Source organism: Microcaecilia unicolor, chromosome 11 (genome assembly GCF_901765095.1).
Source record: "Microcaecilia unicolor chromosome 11, aMicUni1.1, whole genome shotgun sequence".
Lineage (NCBI taxonomy): Eukaryota > Metazoa > Chordata > Amphibia > Gymnophiona > Siphonopidae > Microcaecilia > Microcaecilia unicolor.
In genome coordinates, this window is record NC_044041.1 from 55,706,642 (window position 1) to 55,733,540 (window position 26,899).

The window sequence follows — 26,899 nt, forward strand, 5'->3', positions numbered from 1 at the left end:
TCTGGGAAAGGCACCCATTCTTGGTGTCTACAGTGTCTTGGGCCTGACCATAGCTCCACTAACTGTGTTCTCTGTCTTCACATGAAGAAGGAGGACCCAGGTTTCCAGAGAGACTCAACGAGAGAGGATTTTTGGAGTCAAGTCTGGTTTCTCGAAGTTGGCATTGGCATCATGGTCGGAGACATCGAGCATCGCGTCGGGAGCTTCGGTAAGCATGGTTACTGGTAAACCATTAGACACTGGGAGCAGTGAAGCATTGAGTAGGTCTCCACTTGCCTCGAGGCCTTCTGCTGTGCAGGGCCCCCAGAACTGTCCATCGTCAGACCTGAACCTGAGGCGACATGTGAATTTGATGTCATCCTTGTCGGCCCTGAGGAGCCTCGGTGACACGCTTTGGGAAAAGGCCAAGAAGCGTTGTCATTGGTTGCCCTGGAGGCTTGGTGCTGGGAACTCCAGGGCGTTGAAGGATTCAGCACCCGAGAAGCGTTGACACTGGGAGGACCACTCCACCTCCATACTGGAGGTGCCAATGCGTTGGTCTCCCAGCAGCGATCACCCTGCTCCTGTATTGACCCCAGCAATTCTGCAACTTGCACCTGAGCCAGCACCCCAGCTTTTCCTGGTGTTGGCCCTCAATGAGCGCATCTGGGCCTTGCTCCCTGAGCTGCTGGATGGTTTCATGTAATGGTGTGCATCGACATGGGGGGTGCTTGTGCCTACTCTGCCTTCTGTTGTGGTCCCGTGTGGCCCTCAGCCTGTGGTGCGGTCTCCGATGCTGCATTCGGCCCTGGTGTTGACTGTCACCCTGGCCAGCACTCCCTCGACATCGGTGGAGGAAGCTTCACCGGAGTCCAGACGGGAGCCGACTTCTCAACACCATTCTCGAGGATGTGGCTTCTCCACGTTGAGACAGGTTCTATCTTGATACTCCCATCAGGAGGTATTGTCTAACACCCAGGAGGAGCACTCATGGGTTTCAGAGGAGGATCCAAGTACTTTTCCTTGGATGAGTTCTATGGAATTCCTTCTGAATCCTCCCTTCTACCTGAAAGGAGAAAGTGTCCTCCGGAGAACCTTTCATTTCCTTCTTTTGTTAAGGAAATGACTGATGCCATTCCATTTCTTTTGGAAGTGGAGGATGAGCCCAGGGCCAAGATGCTCAAGGTCCTGCAATACACATCTCTTCCTAAGGAGGCTGTGATTGCCCCTCTCCACGAGGTATTCAGGGAAGTCCTCGCCAGGAACTGGGTGTCCCCTCTGTCGGTCTCTGTCATGCCCAAGAAGTTTGACATCCACTACTGGATCCACAGTGCGCCTGGTTTTGTCAGTGGAATCCTCTCAAAAAAGCCAGGAGCTCCAGGGACTATGCCTCGGCACCCCCAAGCAGAGAAGCTAGAACCCTGGATTCTTTTGGGAGGAAGATGTACCAGGCTTCAATGCTCATTTCCCGAATACAATCATACCAGCTCTTCATGAGTGTCCATTTGCAAAACTCAGTGCTCAAGTTGCCGGACCTGGCTGATACGCTTTCTCCTGAGCAGGCTAAGTCAGTTCGCCAGTTGGTCAAGCAGCAGAAGGCATGTTGAAAGTTTTTGGCCAGGGGCACTTATGACACTTTTGATGTGGCATCCAGGATCTCTGCCCAGAGTATAGCAATGCGTGTTCTGACTTGGAACATCCTGTTCAGCAAAGGATGGCGGATGCCCCATATTGGGGGGATAACCTTTTTGGAGAGAAGGTTGAAGAGGTCGCAGACCAAATCTAAAATCACACTGTTACCACGTCTTCTGTCTCCAGTTGGGTTCTTCTGCAACTGCCTCCTATTACTGTCCCAGGTGTAGGTCCAACCCTTTGGCTCACTAGCCAGCTGAGGCTCAATCCCAGTGCTCTCATTCACATCAACAAGTGTGCGGCAAAGGCCCCTGCTGCTCCCCAGGCAAAGCAAGGGATGAGCTTTTGACTGGCTCCAGCAGAGCATAGCCACAGTAAAATTGTCCATCCCGGATGACTTGCCGGTCGGGGGGAGGCTGAAATTTTTTTCATGAAAGGTGGCCTCTTATAACCTCTGATCGATGGGTTCTTCCAATAGTCCGTCTCGGATATGCCCTCAGTTGGTGTCTGAAACTCCAAATTGCTCCTCAAGAGCTCATTTGTTCAGTTCTCAGCACAGTTCTCAGCACAGAGCAACTCTCAGCCCTTCTGAAGGCCCATACAGTCGAGCCCGTTCTACCAGGGGAGGAAGGGCAGGGATTCTATACCAGGTACTTCCTTGTGCAAGAGAAACAGGGGATGCGTCCCATCCTAGACCTAATTCCTAGTCCGTGGAAAGTTCAGGATGGTTTCCCTGGGCACCCTTCTCCCAATGATTCAGAAAAATGATTGGCTATGCTCTCTGGACTTAAAGGATGCATGTAGTCACATCCTGATACCTCCAGCCCACCGGAATGATCTTCGATTTCGGCTGGGAACACATCACTTTCAGTACCACATGTTGCCTTTTGACCTTGCTTCAGGTCCCAGGGTCTTCACCAAATGTCTAGCGGTAGTTGCAGCATTGCTACGCAGACTGGGAGTCCATGTGTTCCCTTATCTCGACAATTGACTGGTGAAAGACATCTCGGAGGAAGGTGCTCAGAAGTCCATGTGGATGACATTCGGGTGCTCAAGCTACTAGGATTTGTTTTAAACTACCCCAAGTCCCATCTCCGCCCTGACCAGCGATTGGAGTTCATAGGAGCCCTGCTGGATACTCAGATGGTTCGAGCCTACCTCCCAGAGATGAGAGCAGACAATTTTGTTGCACTCACATCCAAGGTTTGTGCTTCTCAGCAGGTCACAGGTCAGTTGGTTGAAATTGTTGGGCCACATGGCTTCCACGGTGTATGTTACACCCATGACATCAGCTCAATGGACCCTATCTATTTAGTGGTATCAAGCCATGGGGAGTCTAGAAGATGTCATCCAAGTGTCCCCAGAGCTTGTACGCTTCCTTCAGTGGTGGATCATTCCATCCAATTTGACTCTGGGACTTCCATTCCAAATTCCTCAGCCACAAAAAGTGATGATGACAGATGCATCTCTCCTGGGATGGGGAGGTCATGTTAGATGGGCTTCACACTCAAGGAGCTTGGTCCTCCCAGGAAACAAATCTTCAGATCAGTTTTCTGAAGCTCCGGGTGAATGCTCTAAAGGCTTTCAGAGATTGGCTATCTCACCAAATTGTTCTCATCCAAACAAATAATCAGTTTGCAATGTATTACACTAACAAGCAGGGGGGCACTGGGTCATGCTTTCTGTGTCAAGAGGCGTCCGGATGTGGCATTGGGCTCACCAACATGGCATATTCCTTTTAGCCACTTATCTAACGGGCAGAAACAATACTCTGGCTGACAGACTGAGCAGGATAATGCAACCTCACGAGTGGTCTCTCAATATGGGCGTAGCCTGCAAGATCTTCCAAGCATGGGGCACCCTCTCAGTGGATCTTTTTGCCATTCAGGTCAACCATAAGGTCTCTCAGTTCTGTTCCAGGCTTCAGGCCCATGACAGATTGGCATCAGATTCCTTTCTCCTCAATTGGGGAGAGGTCCTGTACGCATATCCTTCCATACCTCTAGTGGGGAAGATTTTGTTGAAACTCAAGAAAGACCATGGAGCCATGATTCTGATTGTGCCGTACTAGCAGTGGCAGATATGGTTCCCTCTACTTCTGGAGTTATCCTCTGAAGAACCATGGAGATTGCAGTGTTTTCTGACCCTCATCATGCAGAATAAGGGGTCCCTTCTACATCCCAACCTTCAGTCTCTGGCTCTCACTGCTTGGATGTTGAGAGCCTAGAATTCGCTTCCTTGGGTCTTTTGTCAAAGCCCCCTGTCAAACCTCCACCAGTGTTGTGGGATCTCAATGTCAGTCTCACCTACTGATGAAAGTTACTTTTGAGCCACTGAATTCCTGTCATGTGAAGTACTTGACCTTGAAGGTCATTTTCTTGGTGGCTGTTACTTCAGCTCATAGGGTCAGTGAGCTTCAGACCTTAGTGGTGAATCCACCTTATACTAAGTTTCATCACAACAGAGTAGTTCTCCACACGCACCCTAAGTTCCTGCCAAAAGTGGTGTCGGAGTTCCATCTGAACCAGTCGATTGTCTTGCCAACATTCTTTCCCCGACCTCATGCCCATCCTGGCGAAAGCACCTTGCACACCTTGGATTGCAAGAGAGCATTGGCCTATTACATGGAGCGGACAAGGCCCCACAGACAGTCTGCCCAACTTTTTGTTTCTTTTGATCCCAACAGAATGGGGGTTGCCATTGGGAAACGCACCATTTCTATTTGGCTAGTAGATTGCATTTCCTTCACTTATGCCCAGACTGGACTGGCCTTAGAGAGTCATGTCACGGCTCATAATATCAGAGCCATGTCTGCGTCAGTAGCCCACTTGAGGTCGGCCTCCACTGAAGAAATTTGCAAGGCTGCAATGTGGTCTTCAGTCCACACATTCACATCACACTATGGTCTTGAGCAGGATACCCGATGCAGCTTTTGGTTTGAGCAGACAGTATTGCAGAATCTATTTGGGATCTAGAATCCAACTCCACCCTCCTAGGCCCATTTTAGTCTGTTCCAGGCAGCACCCTCATTTGTATATAGTTTGAGGTCAACCTGTGTTATGCCCTTGCCGTTGTGGGGCCCAGTTGACCAACGTTTGTTGTTTTTGGTGAGCCTGAATGCTAGGGATTCCCCACTTGTTAGAATAGGTAAGTCTGCTTGTCCTTTGAGAAAGCAAAGGTTCTTACCTGTAGTGGCTGTTCTCCGAGGACAGCAGGCTTTATATTCTCACAATCCCTCCCACCTCTCCTTGGAGTTCTTTCCTTTTTTATTATTACTTTATTTTTGCTGTAGTATTAAACTGAAGAGACCACGCTCTCATGGTGGGCGGGAAGGCACTCGCGCATGCGAGATGGAGTGTGTCTTGCGCTGCACAAAGCTCTCATTAGACTTTTGTAAATTGTGGACTGGGTGACGCGGGTTGGCGTCACCCACTTGTGAGAATATAAAGCCTGCTGCCCTCAGAGAACACCTGCTATAAGTAAGTACCTTCACTTTTTTGGTACATGTCCTCAAAATGTTTTTTTGTAAGTAGTACCCCAGTTTTGCATTGGTATTAGTGGTTTGAGTACCAGTGGTTTATATTGGGATTTTTCGTATTAATACAAAGTATTCAACAAGCAGAATTGGTTTATTCCACTGTTGATCATACTTTGTTCTGTGAATCTTACTTTCAAATTCCTATTGGTCTTTCCCTTTCTTAAGCACTAAAATGTAATTATCCCTATTTGGCCTGTTTTTTTGTAATAGGGATGCTAGTAGCTGAGTTCAAACTTTTTAAACTAGACATTTAAAAATGAGATCTAATTGCTATTAGAATGCAAACATAATCTTATAATTGTAGTTAGTCATGGGAAAGGAGGGATTCGGGAGGTGAATTAAATAAGGAATCTTGCATCTAAATGTACTCAAGAGTATAGAGTACAGAGAAGGAAGACAATAAATACTGCCTTGGATGAGTGCAGTCCTACAAGTGGTCATGCTGTATGGCTGGCAGCTGGGATATATCTTTAGCAATATGGACAGAACTAGATCTATTAAGTTAATGGTATAGTGTTAGAGTGAGTCTGCATATGATCTGATCTTATTACTCTTCCAGATTAAAAAGCATCATCAGTAATGCACTAATCTCCCCGATGGATTCCTTTAGGTACCTAGGAGTTATCCTTGAAGTCAGCACATTTCTCTAGTAGTCAATTACTGTTCCTATGTGCTTTGTCAATTTAGAGCTGTACGAGATTTTTTAAACATTTCAAATCAGGAAACCAATCTACTACCACAGGTACATCGCACCTGGACTATTGTAACGTAGCCTACGCAGGTCTTCTTATCTTATCTTGGGGGACTTATTACCCTCCTAATTCCTTAATAAGGTTCAAAGTGGGGTAACATAGTAAGTGACGGCAGAGAAAGACCTGAACAGTCCATCCAGTCTGCCCAGTGGTCTCGTTCATTCTCAATTCTAGATTGAATCAACAATGAACGTGATTTTATATACTTGATCATGGTCTTTCTCTGTTGTTTCAGGGCTCTGTCCTTATGCTCCAACTACAGGAGTTGCCGTCAAAGCCTATTCGAATCCATCTTGTCATTTGCGGGACACAGACTGTAAAAGTCTGCCTGGTGCTGTCCTCACGTTCCAAATTACTGGAGTTTCCATCGGATTGCTGTTTACAGGATTCAGACTGTACAAGCCAGCCCAGCAATGGCCTTAGTTGATATAGCCAGAGCTGCCATATAAACACCACTTGACGTGCAAACACATATGCAAACCTTTAAGCTTTGTTTTTATACCATTCATTTTCTAATTAGTGATCCTCTGTGTTCATCCCACGGAACCTTGAATTCTGCCACAGTTCTGTTCACCACCAGCATCCTTGGGAGGACATTCCAGGCATCAACCACTCTCTTCATGAAAAAGAATTTTCTGACGTTACTCCTAAGTTTACCACCCCTCAACCTCAAATCATGTCCTCTAGTTTTACTAGTTTCCCTTCTCTGGAAAATATTTGTTTCTATATTAATACCTTTCAAGTATTTAAACGTCTGTATCATATCTCTCCTGTCCCTCTTCTCTTCTAGGAGGTACAGGGGAGTTCAGGTACAATAACCAGGAATTACAAACTAATATAATCATCACTAAAACAAAGAGAAAAACCTGTTACAAAAATGTAGGAAGTAAATATGATTTCACCAACTTTCAAAAATGAAAGTAACATATAGAAGAGTGGATGTCATTAGGCAAGTCATTCCAGAGTTTTGCTGATAAATACGTAAATGAATTTGTTAGTAACGATTTATGTTTAACATATTTGACATTTGGGAATTCCAAAAGCAGATAATTACACTTTTCTATAAATAACCCAACAAATTAATCAAAGGGACCAATCCATTGGGATAATGGCCTTCTAAGGTTTTGAAAATCAGACATACCACCTTAAAATGTATTCAAGCCCTCACTGGGAGCAGTTCAGTTCTCTAAACAGTGGAGAGACATGGTCAGACTTAGACTTACAATAGATTAGTCTTGCTGCCATATTCTGAATAAGCTGAATCCTATGTACTAATTTAGCAGAAATACCTAAATAAAGAGAATTGCAATAGTCAATTAGTGACAAAATTGACAGTCATTTCTGAAATATCTTCAATCAGTCCAGAATAGGGCTAGGAATTATGACGGCTAGTGCCACTGCTACTGAATCAACACCACTGGCTTCAAATTCAGTATCGTTCCAAATATAAGACTCTTATACTTGCCCATAAAGCACTTCATACTGGTTTCCTACCTTACTTAGCTTCATCTCTGGTACCATACCATCTGGCTGATCACCTTTTTTTTTTTTTTTTCTTCATCCGAATTACTACTTACTTCACTGCCTCTAAGTCTTATGTAGACTGTACCCAGTTCACAGCTTTTTTTCTACTTAGCACCAGCCTTATGGAATTCATTATTTCTATCACTTAGGTCTTAACTTTTGTTTTGCAAAATTCAAAACAAGCCTGAAGACATATTGCTTTACGCTAACATTTAACAAAGACTGAATATACAGTGTTGGATTGGGGCGGGGGGGGGGGGGGGGGAGGGAGATAGCGTGCTTGTCATGAATTTCCCTTTGCTCTCTTGAAAATCTCTGCCTTATTTCTATGCTTCTTCTATCCTATTAATTTAATTGGAGTTCCTTACTAACTGTTTTAGTCTGTAAACCACTTTATAGTGGTAACACTGATAGGTGGTATAGGAAGTACCCAGTAAGCAATAAACTAATATATATGTGCCATTTTTTTAATTTGAATTAATTCTTATATTGCAAAAGTGGAGGAGTAGCCTAGTGATTAGGGTGGTGGACTTTGGTCCTGGGGAACTGAGTTCGATTCCCACTTCAGGCACAGGCAGCTCCTTGTGACTCTGGGCAAGTCACTTAACCCTCCATTGCCCCAGGTACAAATAAGTACCTGTATATACTATATAAACCCCACAGAAAGGCAGCATATCAAGTCCCACTTACCCTTTCCCTATTTCAGATTCTACATGGAATGTTGCTAACTATTGGAGATTCTACATGGAATGTTAATGTTGTATTCCACTACCACTAGCAACATTCCATGTAGAAGCCTGCCCTTGCAGCCGCGCAGGCTTCTGTTTCTGTGAGTCTGACGTCCTGCACGTATGTGCAGGACGTCAGACTCACAGAAACAGAAGCCTGCGCGGCTGCAAGGGCAGGCTTCTACATGGAATGTTGCTAGTGGAGGAGTGGCCTAGTGGTTAGAGTGGTGGACTTTGGTCCTGGGGAACTGAGTTCGATTCCCACTGCAAGCACAGGCAGCTCCTTGTGACTCTGGGCAAGTCACTTAACCCTCCATTGCCCCATGTAAGCCGCATTGAGCCTGCCATGAGTGGGAAAGCGCGGGGTACAAATGTTACAAAAAAAAAAAAAAAAAGCTGTTTTGAAGGAGAGTCATGGACATTCTGTCCTGACACAGGCTTGTCTGCATTTGTCCATGCTTCATGCTCAGGATGAGTATAAAGTGTGTTAGCATCCAGCGTGACGAGGATGTAATGCTCCTCCATCACTTCATGAAGCAATCGAATAACTGCGAAAGGAGATGACCCAGGCAATTTATCACTATAATTGTTGGTCTCTCTGGGGGATTAAATCAAGGCTTTCTAGTTTTTAGGCAGCATGTACATTACAGATTTTTTTTTTTGGGAGGGGGGGGAAGGAAAGGGGTGCAGGGTGGGGTGGGAGGCTATCCTTTGTCAGGAACTCTGTGGTCTCTCATCAGTCCAGTTATTCAAACACTTAGAGGGAATGAAATAGGAAGGAACTGATTGGTTGTATTGGTAGTATATAACTTTTTAAATAAAGATACATCTCTTTTTATAATTTTAAGAGTAGGCACAGCTATTACAAAAAAAACCCCAATCCTGACAGAGCAGCTACACACATGTACCCTGAAGATTGGATTTGTTACTGAAGGAGGGTTGCATTAAAGTAACTAAACCTTTGGACATGGTGGGTCCGTCTAGATACAGCAGCCAGCTGAAATGCTGTTTGTCTAGACTATAGTTAGCAGTGCCACTTCCACCTTTCCCATTCCACTTTCCTTCTGCTTGTCTTAGAATTACTGTCACCATTTTCTTCCCTTTTCTCCTGCATTGATTACACACTGCCAGAAGGCTGATGAAAGGCTGACAGCAGCTTTCATAATGGCTTCCTCAACACATGATCACATGATCTCTGAGAGTTTTGCACAAAACTGCTCGGCCTGAAGGGCGTTTTGTCAAGTGACAACACTGTTTACTTAAATTGTTTAAGTACTTTTTTTTTGTTTTAATAAACTCTTGGAAACAGATCTGGGCTTCTTATACCAGGTGATAACTTGAGGGCAAATCGTCTGACTACCTAAACACATGAACAGCATCTTTCATAAATTATTGTTTCTGTTTTATGGAAAACATGTGCTGGATATGTACTTGCAATTGCTTGTAATTTTACCCTGAAGTAAACTAACAAGTTGCTGCCTTTTGGTTTGGCAGTGAAAGGATCAGAGTTTCTGTTTAAATACTTTTTTTTTCATTCCAAGTCTATTTGATTGTTGACATTTATTAATATTTTCTGGGTGGTTGTAAGATCTCATTAATCTTGCATTGTGATAGGAAAGGCTGTGATATCCAAATGCAGTAGAATTCTCTATGGGGCAATGTTTTTGTTTGTAGAGAGGGTAGATGTTAAATAAAAATTCCTTTTGCCATATTTTTTGGCGAGGGGGGGGGGAAATAATTTTATAACAAGACATTTATAAATAATTTTCAAAAACTCATCTGTTTTAGAAAAGCAACTTAGGCACCCATGTGGCTCTACTGTATGTAACAGGCTTCCAGAACTATTCCTGGTAGTTTAATTTACCTTTGCTCCCAGACAGGCAAAACTAGGTGCTTGTACTCTGTGTGCACTCTTTTATTTTTATAAAGTATGTGTGTACATCACAACTGAACCACTTTTCTGCCAAAACTACACCCCCAGAAATGTCTACACACAAGATCATAAGCATTGTGATACTGGGACAGACCGAAGATCTGTCCAGTATCCTGTTTCTAACAGTGGCCAATTCAGGTCACAACTACCTGGCAATATACCAAAATATTTTATGCTGCTTATCCCAGAAAAAACACATCCATCATAATAATGGCACATAGACTTTACTTTTAGGAAATTATCCAAACCTTTTTTTATACCCTGCTAAGGTAACTGCTTTTACCACATTCTCTGGCAATGAATTCCAGAGTTTAATAACATGTTGAGTGAAGAAATATTTTCTCAGATTTGTTCTAAATTTACTATTTAGTAGCTTCATTGCATACCCTCTGGTCATTGTATTTTTGGAAAGAGTAAACAAAGGATTCAAGTCTACCCATTTCACTGTACTCAGTATTTTATAAACCTCTATTATATATCCGCTCAGCCTTCTCTTTTTCAAGCTGAAGAGCCGTGGATGCTTTAACCTTTCCTCAGAGGGAAGTAGTCCCATCCCCTTGATCATTTTCATCACTTTTCTCTGTACCTTTTCTACTTCTGCTATATCTTTTTTGAAATGCGTTGACCAAAATAGCACACACTATTCGAGGTGCGATTGCACCATGGAGTAATACAAAGGCATTATAATAATCTCAGTTTTGTCCTCTATTCTTTTACTAATAATTCCTAATATTCCATTGGCTTTTTCCTGGGCTGTGACTCCTATTGTGAAACATTGCATCACATAGCTATCATTTGGGTTTCTCTTTTCCTACATGCATCACCATGCACTTGCTCACGTTAAATGTCATCTACCATTTGGATGCCCAGTCTTGTAAGGTCCTCTTGCAATTTTTAACAATCCTCTTGTGATTTATCAACTTTGAATAACTTTGTGTTATAAACAAATTTAATTATCCCACTAGTTATTCCCATCTCTAGAACATTTATAAATATGTTAAAAAGTAGCAGTCCCAGCATAGACCCCTGGGAAGCCCCACTATCTACCCTGCTCTCTATTTTCTGTCTTTTAACCAGTTCTTAATTCACAACAGGACATTACCTCTTATCCTATGATTGCCAGTTGCCTTTTGAGAATACAGATACACAATATTAACCAACTCACCTTTATCCACATGTTTATTCACCCCATCAAAGAAATTGTGAGGCAAGATTTCCCTTGACTGAATCCATGTTGGCTTTGTCTCATTAATCCATGTGTATGTTTATGCTTAATAATTTTATTCTTTATAATAGTTTCTACCATTTTACCCAGCACCAACATCAGGCTCACTGGTCTATAATTTCCAGGGTCACATCTGGAGCCCTTTTAAAAAATTGGCATTATATTTGCCATCCTCCAATCTTCTGGTATCATGCTTGATTTTAAAGATAAATTATATATTACTGAAATAGCTCTGCAAGTTCATTTTTTACTACTACTACTACTTATCATTTGTATAGTGCTACTAGACGTATGCAACACTGTACACTGGACAGAAAAAGACAGTTCCTGCTCGACAGAGCTTACAATCTAATTAGGACAAACAGGATAAATAAGAGCTAAGGAAATTGCTAAGGTGGGAATGATAAAATATGGGTACTGAACAAGTAAGTAAGGGTTAGGAGTTAAAAGCAGCATCAAAAAGGTGGGCTTTTAGCTTAGATTTGAAGACAGCCAGAGATGGAGCTTGATGTACCGGCTCAGGAAGTCTATTCCAGGCATATGGTGCAGCAAGATAAAAGGAATGTAGTCTGGAGTTAGTGGTGGAGGAGAAGGGTGCATATAAGAGAGATTTACCCTGTGAGCGGAGTTCCCGGGGAGGAGTGTAGGGAGAGATAAGAGTGGAGAGGTACTGAGGAGCTGCAGAGTGAATGCGCTTGTAAGTTAATAAGAGGAGTTTGAACTGTATACGGAAACGGATAGGGAGCCAATGAAGTGACTTGAGGAGAGGGCTAATATGAGCGTAGCGACACTGGCGAAATACAAGTCGTGCAGCAGAATTTTGAATAGATTGAAGGGGAGAGAGATGGCTTAAGTGGGAGACCTGTGAGAAGCAAGTTGCAATAGTCTAAGCGAGAGGTGACAAGAGTGTGGATAAGGGTTCTGGTTGTGTGCTTAGAAAGGAAAGGACAAATTTTGGTGATATTATAGAGAAAGAAACGACATTAATACCATCTAGGCCAGGCAATTTGCTACTCTTTAATTTATCAAATTGCATCATTATGTCTTCCAGGTTTAGAAAGATTTGCTTCAGTTCCTCTGACTCATCAGCATTGAATACCATTTCTTGCACTGGTATCGCCCCCACAACTTTTTCGTTGAAGACTCAAGCAAAAAAATTCATTTATTCTTCTGCTATGGTCTTGTCTTCCCTGAGTGCCCATTTTACCCCTCTGTCATTTAGCAGTCCAACTGATTCTTTTACCAGCTTCTTCTGATATACCTAAACATTTTTATTGTGTGTTCTTGCCTCTAACACAATCTTCTTTTCATAGTCTCTCTTTGCCTTCCTTATCAATGCTTTGCACTTGACTTGCCGTTACTTATGCAGTTTCCTATTATCTTTAGTTGGATCCTTCTTCCACTTTCTGACGGATGTTCTTTTAGCTCTAATAGCTTTCTTCGCCTCACTTTTTAACCATGCTGGCTGTCTTTTGGCCTTCCTTGCACCTTTTTTAATGGGTGGAATATATCTGGTCTAGGCTTCCAGGATGGTACTTTTCAATAACATCCACACCTGATGTAAATTTTTGACCTTTGCAGCTGCACCTCTGTTTCCTTTGTTTTCTTTTTGACCAATCTCTTCATTTATCATAGTCTCCTTTTTGAAAGTTAAATGCTAATGTATTGGATTTCCTGATCCAGTGAAATCTGATCATGTCACAATCGCTGTTATCAAGTGGCCCCAGCACTGTTACCTCCTGCACCAGATCACATGCTCCACTAAGGACTAGGTCTAGAATTGCTTCCCTTCTTGTTGGTTCCTGAATCAGCTGCTCCATAAAGCTGTCCTTGATTTCATGTACACATATCATGTAAAAGTGGACATTGTGTTTTTGTGTGAAGAGAAATGAGATTTCAAAAACATATTAAAAAATAATCCATTGGACATGTTAGGAGAAACATGGCAAAAATCAATTGTGTTTCTGTGTGCTTGCTTTTTATGCATGTACATCCTCTACAGTTTTTATAGTAGCCATTTTCCATGTGTCAAACATGCATGCCATGAAGAAAAAGCTTTATGTTTAAATCATCTTTATTAAACAAGCCGTAAATAGAAACACACATCACTTGCACTGAAATACAGCAATTAAGTGCTCATACAAACCGACCTTGAATCAGCGCTACGAGTAGTTTGCGCACATTAGCCACTGACTGCCGCCCCTTTACAAACCCTACTTGGTCACTCTGTATTATAGATGGTAATAGTGGAGCCAGGTGGTCTGCCAATATCCTAGACAAAAGCTTCACATCAACGTTTATCAGCGATATTGGCCGTTAAGACTCCGGTAGTGTTGTCTCCCTTCCAGGCTTAGGTATCAAACTAATAAGCGCTGTGTTGGCATGTCGTGGGAAGCCTTCACTCTCTGTCACTGCCTCAAAAAAAAAAATCTATCAACGGGCCCACTACTTGCAGTTGCAATATTTTATAGAATTCACCCGTAAAACCGTCTGCACCGGGTGCAGAGTGTTGCTTCAGTGCCCGAATAGCCCTCAACATCTCCTGGCCCGGCAAAGGATGATTAAGGGATTCTAGCGCCTCTAATGATAACTTGGGCATGCCCGCTTCTTGTAGATACTTTTGTATAGCTGCCCAGGACACCTTATTTGAATCCCCAGAAGCATACAAGGCTTTAAAATGTTGATAGAATGTATCTGCTATATCCTTCTGTTTATAAGTACACCATTCCTGTCCCGAATCACAGGTATAAAGCGGGACTTTGTACTTCACTTCATTATTTGTACAAGTAGTCGCCCTGCACATTCTCCATATTTATAAAACTTATATTTGCGATATAATAGATTTCATTGTGCGCTCGTGTAGCAAGCTGTTTAATGCTACTCTTGTGGCTGTCATTGTCTCATATGTCTTGTGCGAAGGGTGTCGGATATATTTCCTTTTTGAGTGCACACAGTGCATTTTCTAGATGTATTATACCCTTTGCTATGTGTTTATTCCGCCCTGCTACAAATGCAATGATATCCCCCCGGAGGGCCACCTTAGCTGTGGACCAAAACAGAATAGGGTCATCAGTGTGCTGTTGATTATAGTCTGCAAAATCCTGCTATTTCTTCTGCAAATATTGCACAAACTCCTGGGAAGAATATAAATAAGCCGGAGACCTCCAGCTTGGCATTTGTTGAAATTGCTGGGCGACCTCCAAATCGATCCACACTAACGCATGATCTGATATCTCTTCCGGTCCTATGACTGCAGACACCACTTCTTTGAATATCTCCCTATAGACAAAGATGTAATCTAATCGCGATAGAGTGTGATGCGCTCTAGAGGTATGTGTGTAGTCCCTTTACTCTGGATGTAGCAAGCACCAGAGATGCACCCCAGAAGAGCACAGTGACATGACAGGCGAGAGGAGGAGCGGCTGCAGAGACTGCGTTGTAAGAATTGGGCATTTGTGAATGATTTGGGCTGGGTTTAAAAACATTTATCGCTTCTTTTTTTTTTGTAGCGGCCACTGCTGCTCAACAAGAGAAGCAGCAGTGGCCAGACAGCGTTACCACTGGCAGCTGCGAGTGGCAAGGGGGTTTGATGCGCCGGGGGAGGGGAGGGTCGCTGGACATGGGTAGCTGTAGGGGGGGAGGGTCGCTGGACATGGGTAGCTGCAGGGGGGGCAAGGGGAGAGGAGGGTCGCTGGACATGGATGGCTGGAGGCAAGGCAGGGAAGAGGGAGGTGGGGAGGGGGTCCTGAGACCAGAGAGGTGGGGGGGGGGCTCACACTCACTCACTCACTCACTGTCTGTCACATACACTCTCTCTGACACACTCCCTGTCTATCACACTCTATCTCTCTGTTACACACACAGTCTCACACACACACGCTGTCTCTGTCTCTCTCTCATTTTCTCTATGACATACACACTCCATCTCTCACACACACTCTCTCTCAAACATACACACTCCGAGGAAAACCTTGTTAGCGCCCATTTCATTTGTGTCAGAAACGAGCCTTGTTTTTTTTTTACTAGTGATCACTAATTGGCACTGATTAGAATTTATACGCACAGCTCGCTAAGCGTATTCTGTAATGAAGTGCGCCAAATTCTAACATGCACAGGCAAAAAGGGGCTTGGTTATAGGCGGGGAAATGGGTGTTTCCTGAACATTCCAAAATTTATGTGCATAGTTATAGAATGTGGCCCAGCATGCCTAAATCTACGCGCAGGGATTTATGCTAGGTTTTTGTTGGTGTAAATGGATGTGCGTAGATTTAGGTGCTGATATAGCAACGTATTTTATATTCTATGCCTAAATCTAGGCACTGATTATTGAATACGCTTAGTCGGCACTGATTTCAGTCCAATATTTTAGGCACCATATATAGAATCTCCCCCATAGTGTCACATATGACTTTTTTCAGTACACAAACCTGGGGACCTATATACCAAACACTATTTCCATAGACACAACTTGAGAGAAGATGTGTGTGTATAATTTGAGTTGTGACTGTCAGCCTGGATCACTCAAAATAATAAGTGGATTTGTGGGTGTCTGATGATGGAAAATACTGTGATCTATTATTGCAAAAAGCTGTGTTTTTGTTTTTTTTTTACATTTAGTGTGTGCCACACTTTTAATTTAGCTTTTTTTTTCTTATTAAATGTTATTCTAATCAGATTCCAATGTATCCTAACTTTATACAACATATGAAACGGTAGTAGGCTTGCTTAGTAAGTTTTAAATGTATCTTAGATTAGCAGGCTTTAAGATCTTTATTCAAGAAGTGCTTTATAATTTAATATATATCTTTGCAAAAGCCAGGGCCGTGACCTTCAGATCTGCATGTGGGATTTAGCCGAAGGAAGGAATATGGTGACAGAATCTATTTCCATGGAGAGCGCTGGATTCTGTAAATGTTCTCTACTCAAGAATGGGCAGGGAAATTGGCTACTGGCAATGCCAGGGCAGGAAACATCTGAGGTAGGCAAGATATTCTTCCTTGTTCTTAAAAAAAGGTATGATTGCTAGTTACTTGAAAAGCTATTCTGACTGTCCCTTACCATACACCTTCTGCTGTTTAATAGTGTTCTAATATGGATATAGAAACCCTACCCCTCTCATTTTTTTTTAATAACTTGGCACCTATTGTTAGGCACCAAGGCCAGATTCAGAAAACTGCTCTCAAAATTAGGCACCGGGAAAAAGTTTTGCCAAGTGATATTCTATAAAGAGCACTCCAGGCTAAGCACCTTTTATAGAAGAGAGCTTAGCGCGGATTTCCATTCCCAGTTTTGGCCGCCAGATCTTACGCCTGCTGAAATCTGATATGAATCCTGTTGTGCAAATTGGGTGTGCAACCCCATCATTCCTATAAAACTGCGCCTAAGTTTTTGGAACGCCCCGACCCACCCATGCCCCTCCCATAGCCTTCCCCCCTTTGGGGCTGCGTGCGACACACTGTGGGCACACAGCATTCTAGAACAGCATGGAGGCAGGTGCATGCATAAATCCAAATTGGTGCCAATTAATGTCAATAATTGATAGTTATCATTTCATTAACTAATTTGCATGTGCATCTGACTAAATTTGGGTGACCTATATAGAATCTTGGGGCAAGTGTACACATATGTTGTAGAATAGTAGCACTTAATGCAGGTCAGAGATGCCAGTAATTGGCAGTTACGTGCATGCTAGGTGCTCTTCAATAACATACGTGCCAAAGTCGCTTAGCATGTAACTGCGAGGGAGTGTACACATGGGCGGAGCATGGCACCAAAGTATAAAATTGCCCCCTACATCTTTTCATAGGCATCTGACATATTTCTGTTTTTAGCTGTTTTGAGATAGCATAATAACTACTTCCAGGTTAAAGAAGCTTTTACTGTAAAAAGTAGAATATACATCTTAAATTAAATTATCAAGTGATGCTGCTTAAAATCTCATTATTGGTTTCAAAATATGTGTATCTTTCTTTGAGGGCCTTTTTTACAAAGTCACGCTACCAATTCCCTGTACGGCTAATGAGAGAAAGCCCACTCAATTCCTATGGGCTTCCTCTCATTTGCCACGTGGGAATCGCTAGTGCAGCTTAGTTAAAGAGACCCTGAGTTCTTAAGTTGCATAAGATTTTTTTTGTGTGTAACCTTTCTCTAGATTCACAGCTGAGTTCGAGGAGTAGCCTAATGGTTAGAGCAGTGGGCTGAGAACCAGAGGAACCAGGTTTGATTCCCACTGTGACTCCTTGTAACCTGGGCAAGTCACTTAACCCTTCATTGCCCTAGGTACAAAAAACTTAGATTGTGAGCCACTAGGTAAGAGAAAGCACCTGTGTATAATATGTAAATCGCTCTGATTGTACCACAGAATGGCAGTATATCAAAGGTAATACTTTTACCCTTACAATGATTACCCAAGCTTGACTAAATTCAGGGTTGAACTTGGTGGCCTTGCCGATGTAGCCAGCTTCCACTTTGGTTCTAACTGGCTGTTCTCAACACCACTAGCTGATTGAATACAGCTGAAAATGCCTGGATAGCTGCATACAAGTGAATTATTTTATTTATTTATTTGTTGCATTTGTAGCCCGCATTTTCCCACCTTTTTGCAGGCTCAATGTGGCTTATATAGTTCCGTTTACGGCGTTAGCCGGTTCCGGTCTGAACAAATACAATGTATAACAAATACACAAGGTGACGGTGTGGTAGAATGAGGTACATGTGTGATAGGTATAATTGGGGGGAAATTAGAAAGGGGGAAGGAAGAGTCAGGTAATGTCCATTACGGTCTTTGGTTAAGTGGTCTGTGACTGTTCCTGGCTGGTAACTCGCTTTGAATATTAGCTCATGTGCGTCTATTTGCTTTATTTATTTATTTATTGTAAATGTTTAACTGCTTGTGAAAATATTTCTCTTGTTCATTGTCTTGGCTCCGTGCATTTGACATCCATGCACCATTTTGAGACTGAATGTGTTTCCAACCTGTTATTAAAACTAAAGCCCTAATAAATGTTTATGCTTGGCTGGTCTCCAGGGAAGGAATAATTTTGTCTGTAAGCAGATTCTGTCCATAAATAATAAGATTTGAACAGGTATTTATTTGTTCATGATTGCATTTAAATCACCAATTATGAGTTACACGCTATTCTCTTGCCAGGTTGAGAGATACACGTTAAAAGCTTTATTAATGTGAAAGAGAGAGAGGGTGTGTCTCTTGGCCTGGTTTAACCACCCAGGAACATTATTAACCTGAGGCAAAGCCAAAACATTTTCCGTATATAAGCATAACCAATATAAACACACAGTCAAGATTTAAATTTCAGCTGTCAAAAAATGGGAAACAACTAATTTTTGGATACATTTCAGTTCAGTTTCTGGGATGAAAGCTCAAATGCAAGCAAGATAGAAACAAAAACTGAGAAAACCCTTAATAATTCAGGCTTTAGTTTTCAAACTTAATAGCGTACTGTAAATGATCCCATGGTTTAGCTGTAGTGCTGTGATGCAAGAGTTCCAAGTTTGGATTAGCTGGGTACATTATGAATGTGATAAATCCAAGCATCACAATGGAACGAGGATAGCTTTACTGGAAAATGAAAAGCATTACAGGATTCTCTAATGTCTGAGCAGCCATTGCAATGCTGGGGAATAAAAAATGGAAGAAAAACAGACAAAATATTTCTGCAGTGTGGATTTTGTTCCTGCCACATGACTCAGTGACAGCACTTCTCATTAATACAGGAGATTCAGAATTTTATATTGCTGATTTGCATTCTTTAGGAAGAATATCCTTGCAAACTTTCTGTGTGGAAAAACAGCAAATAGCACATGTGAAAATTTGTACCTGCAATTACAAATGCTGTTTGCATTTTTCTCTTCATGTAACCACATTTGCAAAATTATTTGTGGCTTAGTACTTTGACATCTAAGTCTGTTTGCTATTGTGACGAGGTGGGCTTAGTGATCCCCTCTAGGGAGAGAGTCCCTAAGAAACCCATTCCCCAGGAAAAGGCTCCGGGTCATAGTTATAAAGGAGAGCAGGAAGACCAGTGGCATACTCGGGGGCCCTTATACTAAGGTGCGGGAGGGCTAACGCGCAGGTAGCGTGCGCCCAGTGGTAATTCTGAGTTTGGTACACGCCGAATCCCATTGTAGAAAATAATTCTCTGTTTTCCACCATGGGGGTGTTCCGCTGGTAATTCAGAGGTTGGCGTGTGCTGCATGGTTGGTCACGCGTGAGCCCTTACTGCTAAGTCAGCGGGTGGTGGTAAGGGCTCAGGCCATAAATAGGCGTGTGTGGGTTCCAGTGGTAATCAGAGGTTGGCGTGTGCTGCATGGTTACCATATGGGTCGTGCATGAACCCTTACTGCTAAGTCAGCGGGTGGTGGTAAGGGCTTAGGCCATAAATAGGTACACACTCGTTTTAATTTCAGTGCACATCCATTTCACGGCCCATTAAAAAAAAGCCCTTTTCCCCAGCCGTGGTAAACAAATGGCCCAGCACACGCCCACACTACCGCAGGCTACCTTTTACCGTGGCTTAGTAAAAGGATCCCTCAGGGAGATAGGAACAGAGTAAATCTTTGGGGAGTAGAATTGAAGTTACCCTGCGTGGTCGCTAGAAGGGGGCCCCAGGGATGAAGCCCAGTTCCTGTGGGTGAAGAAAAAAGATGTAATGCCTCCTCTCAAGGGAAAGGAAGGGGAGGAGTTCCTTCCAGCCCAGCTAAAGCCAGACCAGCCTCCTAAACTGGAAGAGGGTGGTGGTGACTCTCAGAGAACTGTGGAAGTTATGGGTTGCACAGAGCACTCTTTTGAAAGAGCGCATGCTGTTTGCAAAGAATGCATGCTCCTTCGGAAGAGTGCACAGTCTTTCCTGCACCCTTTCAGAGTGAAAACTCTTAATAGCATTGCTGCCAGGATGACATAAGGAAAAAAAACTGAAACAAAGTGAACATTTTCTGGCTGCACACCCCTAATATATACCTTGCTTTGTATGCTCTGCATTCCCTTTTCAGGTGCCTGCTATTAGACACATCGAACTTAATGAACATTTATTTAAACAATCCATTTATTATTCAGTTTTAAACATCTTGGAGGATCCATAAACCAGATGGTATTTGCATTAAAATACTTGTGTTTTATTACCTACCAGACTTCTGTTTGTATTGTCTAGACATGCAGAGTCCATCCAATTGTTCATCATTGATGTCACCAGTAGATATTGATAAAGAGGAGGGTCTTGTAACATGTTTTCTAAATAATCATCACTACAACTGAAAACGCTATTCCATGATTTTAAAGCCATTGGAGAACCAGCAGGTGCAATTGTGTTTTCAGCTAAAATTACCATTTTTAAAGCCTTATATGAGCACAGACCCCCAGATGATTTGTAGAATAAGTGATGGTTGAAAGTTTTCAAAGATATTCTTACCTCCAGGGACGGCTAAACATGACTTTTAGTGTTTGCTAAGCTATGTACCGTGTTTGTTACGTTGGAAGACCCCCCACAAACAGAACACTGTGAAAAAACTACTTGAAACTTGGCCAACACAATCTCTTCTTTTTGATGTCAGATTCAGGTTTTAGATCTTCCCTCCAAGAAGTTGGTCTGTACCTTGAAGCCAGAGGCAAATGCTAAACTAGGCATGCCCATGTGTCTGAAGCTGTGGCAGGTAAGCCCAACCAGCTTGCTAATTATGAAACATTAAAGATATGATTCACTTTACATATGAATCATTGCTTGGTGAGGTTTCTAATTGAATAATTACATTGTAAACTAAGATTTGAGAAGTATTAGTAGTCAATTTGATTTTCCTAATTGAAAAGTACACAATTTCTTGTAAACTCTTTGCGGTCTTTGTCACCACAGGTTTGGTAGTATTTTTTTTTCCCCTTTGCAGCAAGTTGTTCACTTGCTGATGTTCCCTGAGGACATGTGACAAGACACATCAGTCACATAAGTGGATGATGTCATCAGGTTGCACCAATATGGATGGAGTCTCAAGAGATCTAATGTGGGATTTCTGGTGTATTCTCACAGGGCCTCCTAAATCTCTTTTTGTCTTCAGCAGCTGGATATGCAGTTCTCTACAGTGAAACAGAAAGAAAGTTTTCTTAGTGGTTTGCTTCCTCGATTGGATTTTTACCTCCTTTCCTTCAGTATTGTCCTTTGTTTTCCTCATGCTGGCTTGTGTTAAGTTTCCTTTCTTCTTTAATGTAGTTGGAAAACCCTGACTCTTTTTCTTGATGTGGCCTATCTGCAGCCTTGGCCAGCACTTTTCATCTTAAAAATTCTGTTATCTGTTGCCTGGGTCTAGATCATGATGCCCTTTTTTATGCACCTACCGTGTTTCCCCGAATATAAGACACTGTCTTATATTAATTTATCCTCCCCAAAACGCGCTAGGTCTTATTTTGGGGGGGATGTCTTATTTTTCTGGGATCGTAGTCGCCCCCCCACCCGAGGTCGCCCCCCACCCGAGGTCGCCGGGCCCCCCCTCCACCCGCCCTCCGTCACTCCGGAACTAACCTTAAACTCCTTTCACCTTCGCAACGCAAGTTCCCAGCAGCAAGCAGCAGCAGGGCAGACCTCTCCTTCCTTCCATGCCCCGCCCTCGCCTGATGTACCGTAACGTCAGGCGAGGGCGAGGCATGGAAGGAAGGAGAGGTCTGCCCTGCTGCTGCTTGCTGCTGGGAACTTGCGTTGCGAAGGTGAAAGGAGTTTAAGGTTAGTTCCGGAGTGACGGAGGGCGGGTGGAGGGGGGGCCCGGCGACCTCGGGTGGGGGGGCTGGGGGCGGTCTTGTTCGGCTCTCGGCGGCCCTGCTGCAAAAAAAAAAGTTTGCTAGGTCTTATTTTCAGGGGGAGGCCTTATATTTACAAATGTAGCAAAATCGCTACTAGGTCTTATTTTCGGAGGATGTCTTTTTTTCGGGGAAACACGGTACTCAAAAATGTTATCATGGTTCATCAAACTCTAAAGATTGAAACTTCAGAACATCTGGTGCAACTTCACTAGCACCAAAAGTAAAAAAAAACTGACCATTACAATGTTTTGGCAACAAGGGAGTCTCACTTGGCCTAGGCATCGAAAGGGAAGCATTGGTCCAGGAATAGAGAACCTTACTACTGAGCATGAGAAGGGTTTCTCAGAGGCAGGCTCTGATCCCAGATGAGACTGTGTCAAGCATGGTGCTAAGACACCAAAGCATTGTCATCATTTGCCTTTGGTTCAGGGAGCCAAGAGCAGGGGTGGTGCTACCCCTTGCCCCAAATGGCTATGTCAAGAGATAAGCTTGGCCTCCAAGACTGAGACTTAGCTGCAACTAGCTCCAGAGATTGAGATGATTTGCCCTCAGTACTTCCTGTTTGGTTAATCAAGAGCACAGAATGTCTTCTGGTGATGGCTTGAGTATTGTTTGTGAAGGAATTTCTAAGAAGATCTTTCAGGCTCTCTCTTTTCATCTCAGCCAATTCCAGATGCACCATCTATGATACTGAGTGAACCAGTTCTTGAGATTTAACGCCCTGACATTGAGCAATTTAGCACTGATCCTCAGGTTTTTAGACCAAGACTCAACATCGATGTTCTCCAGTTTCATAGAGAGAAATTTTTTCAACTCCATCTCTTTCAGTATGATTTTCCTATTTGGAAAGTATGTGATTTCTTGTAAAAATTTTGTTAACAGCTTTATCTTAGTGTTTGAATTCATTTTTTTCTCCTAAACCACATTTGCCACTTGATGGTCTCTCCTGATGGTACTCTTGAGTGCATAATTATAAAATATTTTTAAAAAATCAAATCATAAAATTACTGTGGCTAATGGTAAAATTCTCCTGCATAGTTTCAGTCTTTCTTACTATGAAATTCTATGGCGTAATGCTTGTTTTGGGCATTGGAAATGAAATTCTGAAACAAAATTGCATTTGGAGGCGCACAGAAATCTGTATCGAAAAATAGCACAGCACAATGGAGGGAATTCTATAACTGGACATCCACATTTAAGCTCCACTTGTACACGTGAATGTACAGAATACTTGCTCGCAGGTAAATGGCAGCAAAACTGCTAAGTGTTATTCTGTAAGAGTGCATGTAAGTGGCATAGGTTTCCATCCCAGTGCACTGAATCTTCAAAAGGTTTTTTTCAAAGGTACTCAGTCTCAATCTTTTCTTGACATTTATTGGAAAACTTACACAAAACCCTCAAATTTTCACATCTTCACAAATACAGTCGGGACCTACATCAACATGGTCATGTTTCGCCATAGCTGCGTCAGGACAACGGCCCTGTAAAATAATACAATATATATTACAATGCAATCAGTAATGGTCTAAAACTCCTAAAAATAATGTTAATAATACCTGCGTACCTGTTCCAAAACGCTGCTATCTTCTAGCATTATTTCAAGGTGGCGACCTAACGCCATCAAACACTATTTAATGTCCAACCCACCCGGCGACATGAATATACTACTCCAAACACTCCTAAGATTCACAAGAGACTTCCAGTCCAATTCCAAACTAAATCCACTGGGGTAAACAGTATCCAATGAAAAATTCCATTTCTGTTCTTTATAATTAAATCTCTTCTCAACATTTCCTCCTTCGTATCCCCATCTGAATTTGTTCAAGAGTATGCCAACGTGTATCACTCTATGTATATCATTTCTCCACCCATTGGGTGACAGAGGAGCTTGCAAAGTTCTACATAAAATTCTAGATTTCTGTAAGTGGCATAGGGCATAAATTCAAAGGGGTGCATTCATTAGGGTGGAGCATGAGATGAGAATGGATGGTGCTGCCACTTACAGAATACTGTAAGTTATGCAAATCTTTGCTGTATTTAGATACACAGTTACACCAGTTAGTGTAATTGTAAGTGCCTAAATATCAGATGCGCTGATAACAACATCTGGACACTCCGATGCACGCAGCATTGGGGCACTTAAAAGGAGAGACCACTTACAGAATTACCTCCAATACATAGAATTTGTACATGGAAGTCCAAACACACGTGCCAGCGGATGGTATTTTGAACTGCTCTGCAGGTCTTGCAGAAATCTATGAAGCTGCTAAATTGTCGTTCATTTCTTTGCAAGGAACTGAGGTACCGCAGTCATATTGGGAGGTAAGTAAACCTGTATCACCATATTGTACACAGCAAATTTGTTAATGCAGAAATTGGGAATCCCATCAGGTGTTAATATGAAGCTTGGGGTTGGCATGGTGGTTGATTTTGGCTGTTGCTGTACAATGACTCAAAGTTGTATAACCTGAAGAGATCAGTTGTTAAGTTGGGCCTGTTGGTCTAGTAAATTTGTCACTGTTAATTTATTAAACAAAAAATAGCTGATATCAGCTTGTTTTACACAGTATACATTAAGATCTTGTTTGACTTGCTAGTAAAGAATAAGTGTACAAATTATGCTAATTTATGTTCTGTTTATACGTGTGGCTTTGCCTGTATAAACCATGTTGACTGTATTCATATTTGTTCAAGTGCACAAAGAATATTTTGGGTTAGTTTTCAGCAGTGGTGGCAGCCATGCTAATTTAAATGCTGGTTCCAGTATTTAAATTAGTATACATATTTGGCACTGAATATACATATTATATCATTACTATATTAATTTGTTTTACATTTCCTAGGAAATACTTTATTAAATTTCACAGGCGAGACTGTCTTTACTGATCCTGTACAATTGCAACAACTAGTTACTGGTATTGAGCAGAACTGTGACAGCGCTCATGGCGAGGGAGGAGTAGAGTTCTGTTGTTGAGGTTGAGATATACTTTTAAATTTGCAGCCTGAATATGCACGTATTATATTTGCTTTGTTCATTAATATGTAATCTCCCGCCATATTTCTTCATGTTTGACTGCATAGCAGTTTTTATTTTGTGGATGAATATTTTCCTTTTTATGTGTTTCTGCTCTTAAGTCATTTCTCTTATGGTTGTATAAGTGTGTTTTTTTATGTGTGTGAACCAAACCTTTCAAGTTAAATTGTGAATTAAAAAAATTATACAAACACCGTGCCACCACTTTGTTTAATGTAGGCTCACTATCTGGATTATTCAGACCCCCAAATCAGGACTGCCTCAAAGGTATCTGACATCCTAGGCAAACCTTCAGACATGTGCTTCCTCCCCCCAATCCCCTCACATCTAGCTTCTTTCCTCCATTCTGTAGTCCAGCATGTCCTCTTCCCTGCCTTCTTCTCAGGGTATCTGGCATATTCCCTTTCCTACCCCCCTCCCAATGGTTTCCCGACTCCCTCCCTAGTTACCTCCCATGGCATCCAGCATCTCTTTCCTTCCCTCCCCTCCCCATAGTTTCTGTCCATTCTAACCCCCCCTACCCCTCCCACCACGGTGTCCAGCATCTAACTCCTTCTGTATCCCATCCTCCTATCCATGCTGGCAGCACCAGCAGGTCAGTCATCAAGTGCTTGCCATACCTTTTTATAGATAGTATCATATTAATCTGCTTACAAGACAAGGGTTTTGGGGGCATTACACTGGTCCAGAAACCAACCTTGTCTTATCATCATAGAACTTAGACTGCTGAAGAGAAGGCCAAATGGAGTCCATCCCAATGGACCAAAGTCAAAGACTGCTATCAAGGAAAATTGACATCCCACTAGACTGGATGAAGCATAGAAAGAAAATGAGAGCAGATAAAGGTCATATAGCCTATCCAGACTGCCCATCCACTCCAGCAGCTACTAAGCTCTACAAACCTTTCTCTCCCTTAGAGTTCCTCTGTACTTGCCTCATGCTTTCTAATACTGTCTTTATCTCCATCCCCTCCATTGGGAAGCTGTTCCACACATCCACCACACTTTCTGTGAAGAAAGAATTTTCTTGACTCTATCTCCTTTCATTCTCCACCTGTGATCCCTCATTCCAGTGTTTCCTTTCAACTGAAAAAAGAAAGCAGCGAAGTTCCACCCATACCCTGAAGGGAAAGAATCAGTGACCTCTCATTGGGCATGGCAGGGTGAGTGAGACGGTCGATATTGTGTATCTGGATTTTCAAAATGCATTTGATAAAGTACCTCATGAAAGACTCCTGAGGAAATTAGAAAGTCATGCAGTATCCTTCTATAAAACATGTTAGATTCAAATCCATCTTTGAAAAATCATTTCCTTTTCAGGGATCATGTCAATGGAATGCACTGCCTTTGGCCCTGAAAACACAACCATCCTATATTTATTTTAGGAGGTTACTGAAGATTCATTTATATGAAGGTTAATTCTGTGTTTATAAACACAGAGTTTTTGAGTTTTGTAATTTCCTTCTTCTTTATTGAGGTAAACTGCTGTGAATCCAGTTTTTGGAACTAACGGTTGGTATATACCGTAAGAACCAGGTAGAATAGAATAGAACATTACAATAGCACTTATATGCTACACATACCCAAAATTTAGTTCAGTGTGGCTTACAAACAAAGAGTAGGGCAGACCCTAGAGCATGGATAATGTATGATACAAACTTCTAAAATAACCAAGTTAACAACTTTTAAAAGGTCAAACAGATTCATCACTTATGTTTTTTTAGCTTACAAAGAGTTGAGCAGACCCTAAAACTTAA

The 26,899-nt window shown here is 42.4% G+C and overlaps 1 protein-coding gene across 3 annotated transcripts in view; it reads left to right on the plus strand.

Annotated features, from left to right (window-relative positions):
- Window positions 1–26,899, plus strand: part of GNB1L (G protein subunit beta 1 like) — a 114,297-nt gene that overhangs the window by 62,276 nt on the left and 25,122 nt on the right. For all 3 annotated transcript variants that reach the window (XM_030220053.1, XM_030220055.1, XM_030220054.1), the window contains 2 exons: window positions 16,127–16,289; window positions 20,879–20,977. In XM_030220053.1, coding sequence (XP_030075913.1) covers window positions 16,127–16,289; window positions 20,879–20,977 — 262 coding nt within the window. The remainder of the gene's footprint in view (window positions 1–16,126; window positions 16,290–20,878; window positions 20,978–26,899) is intronic.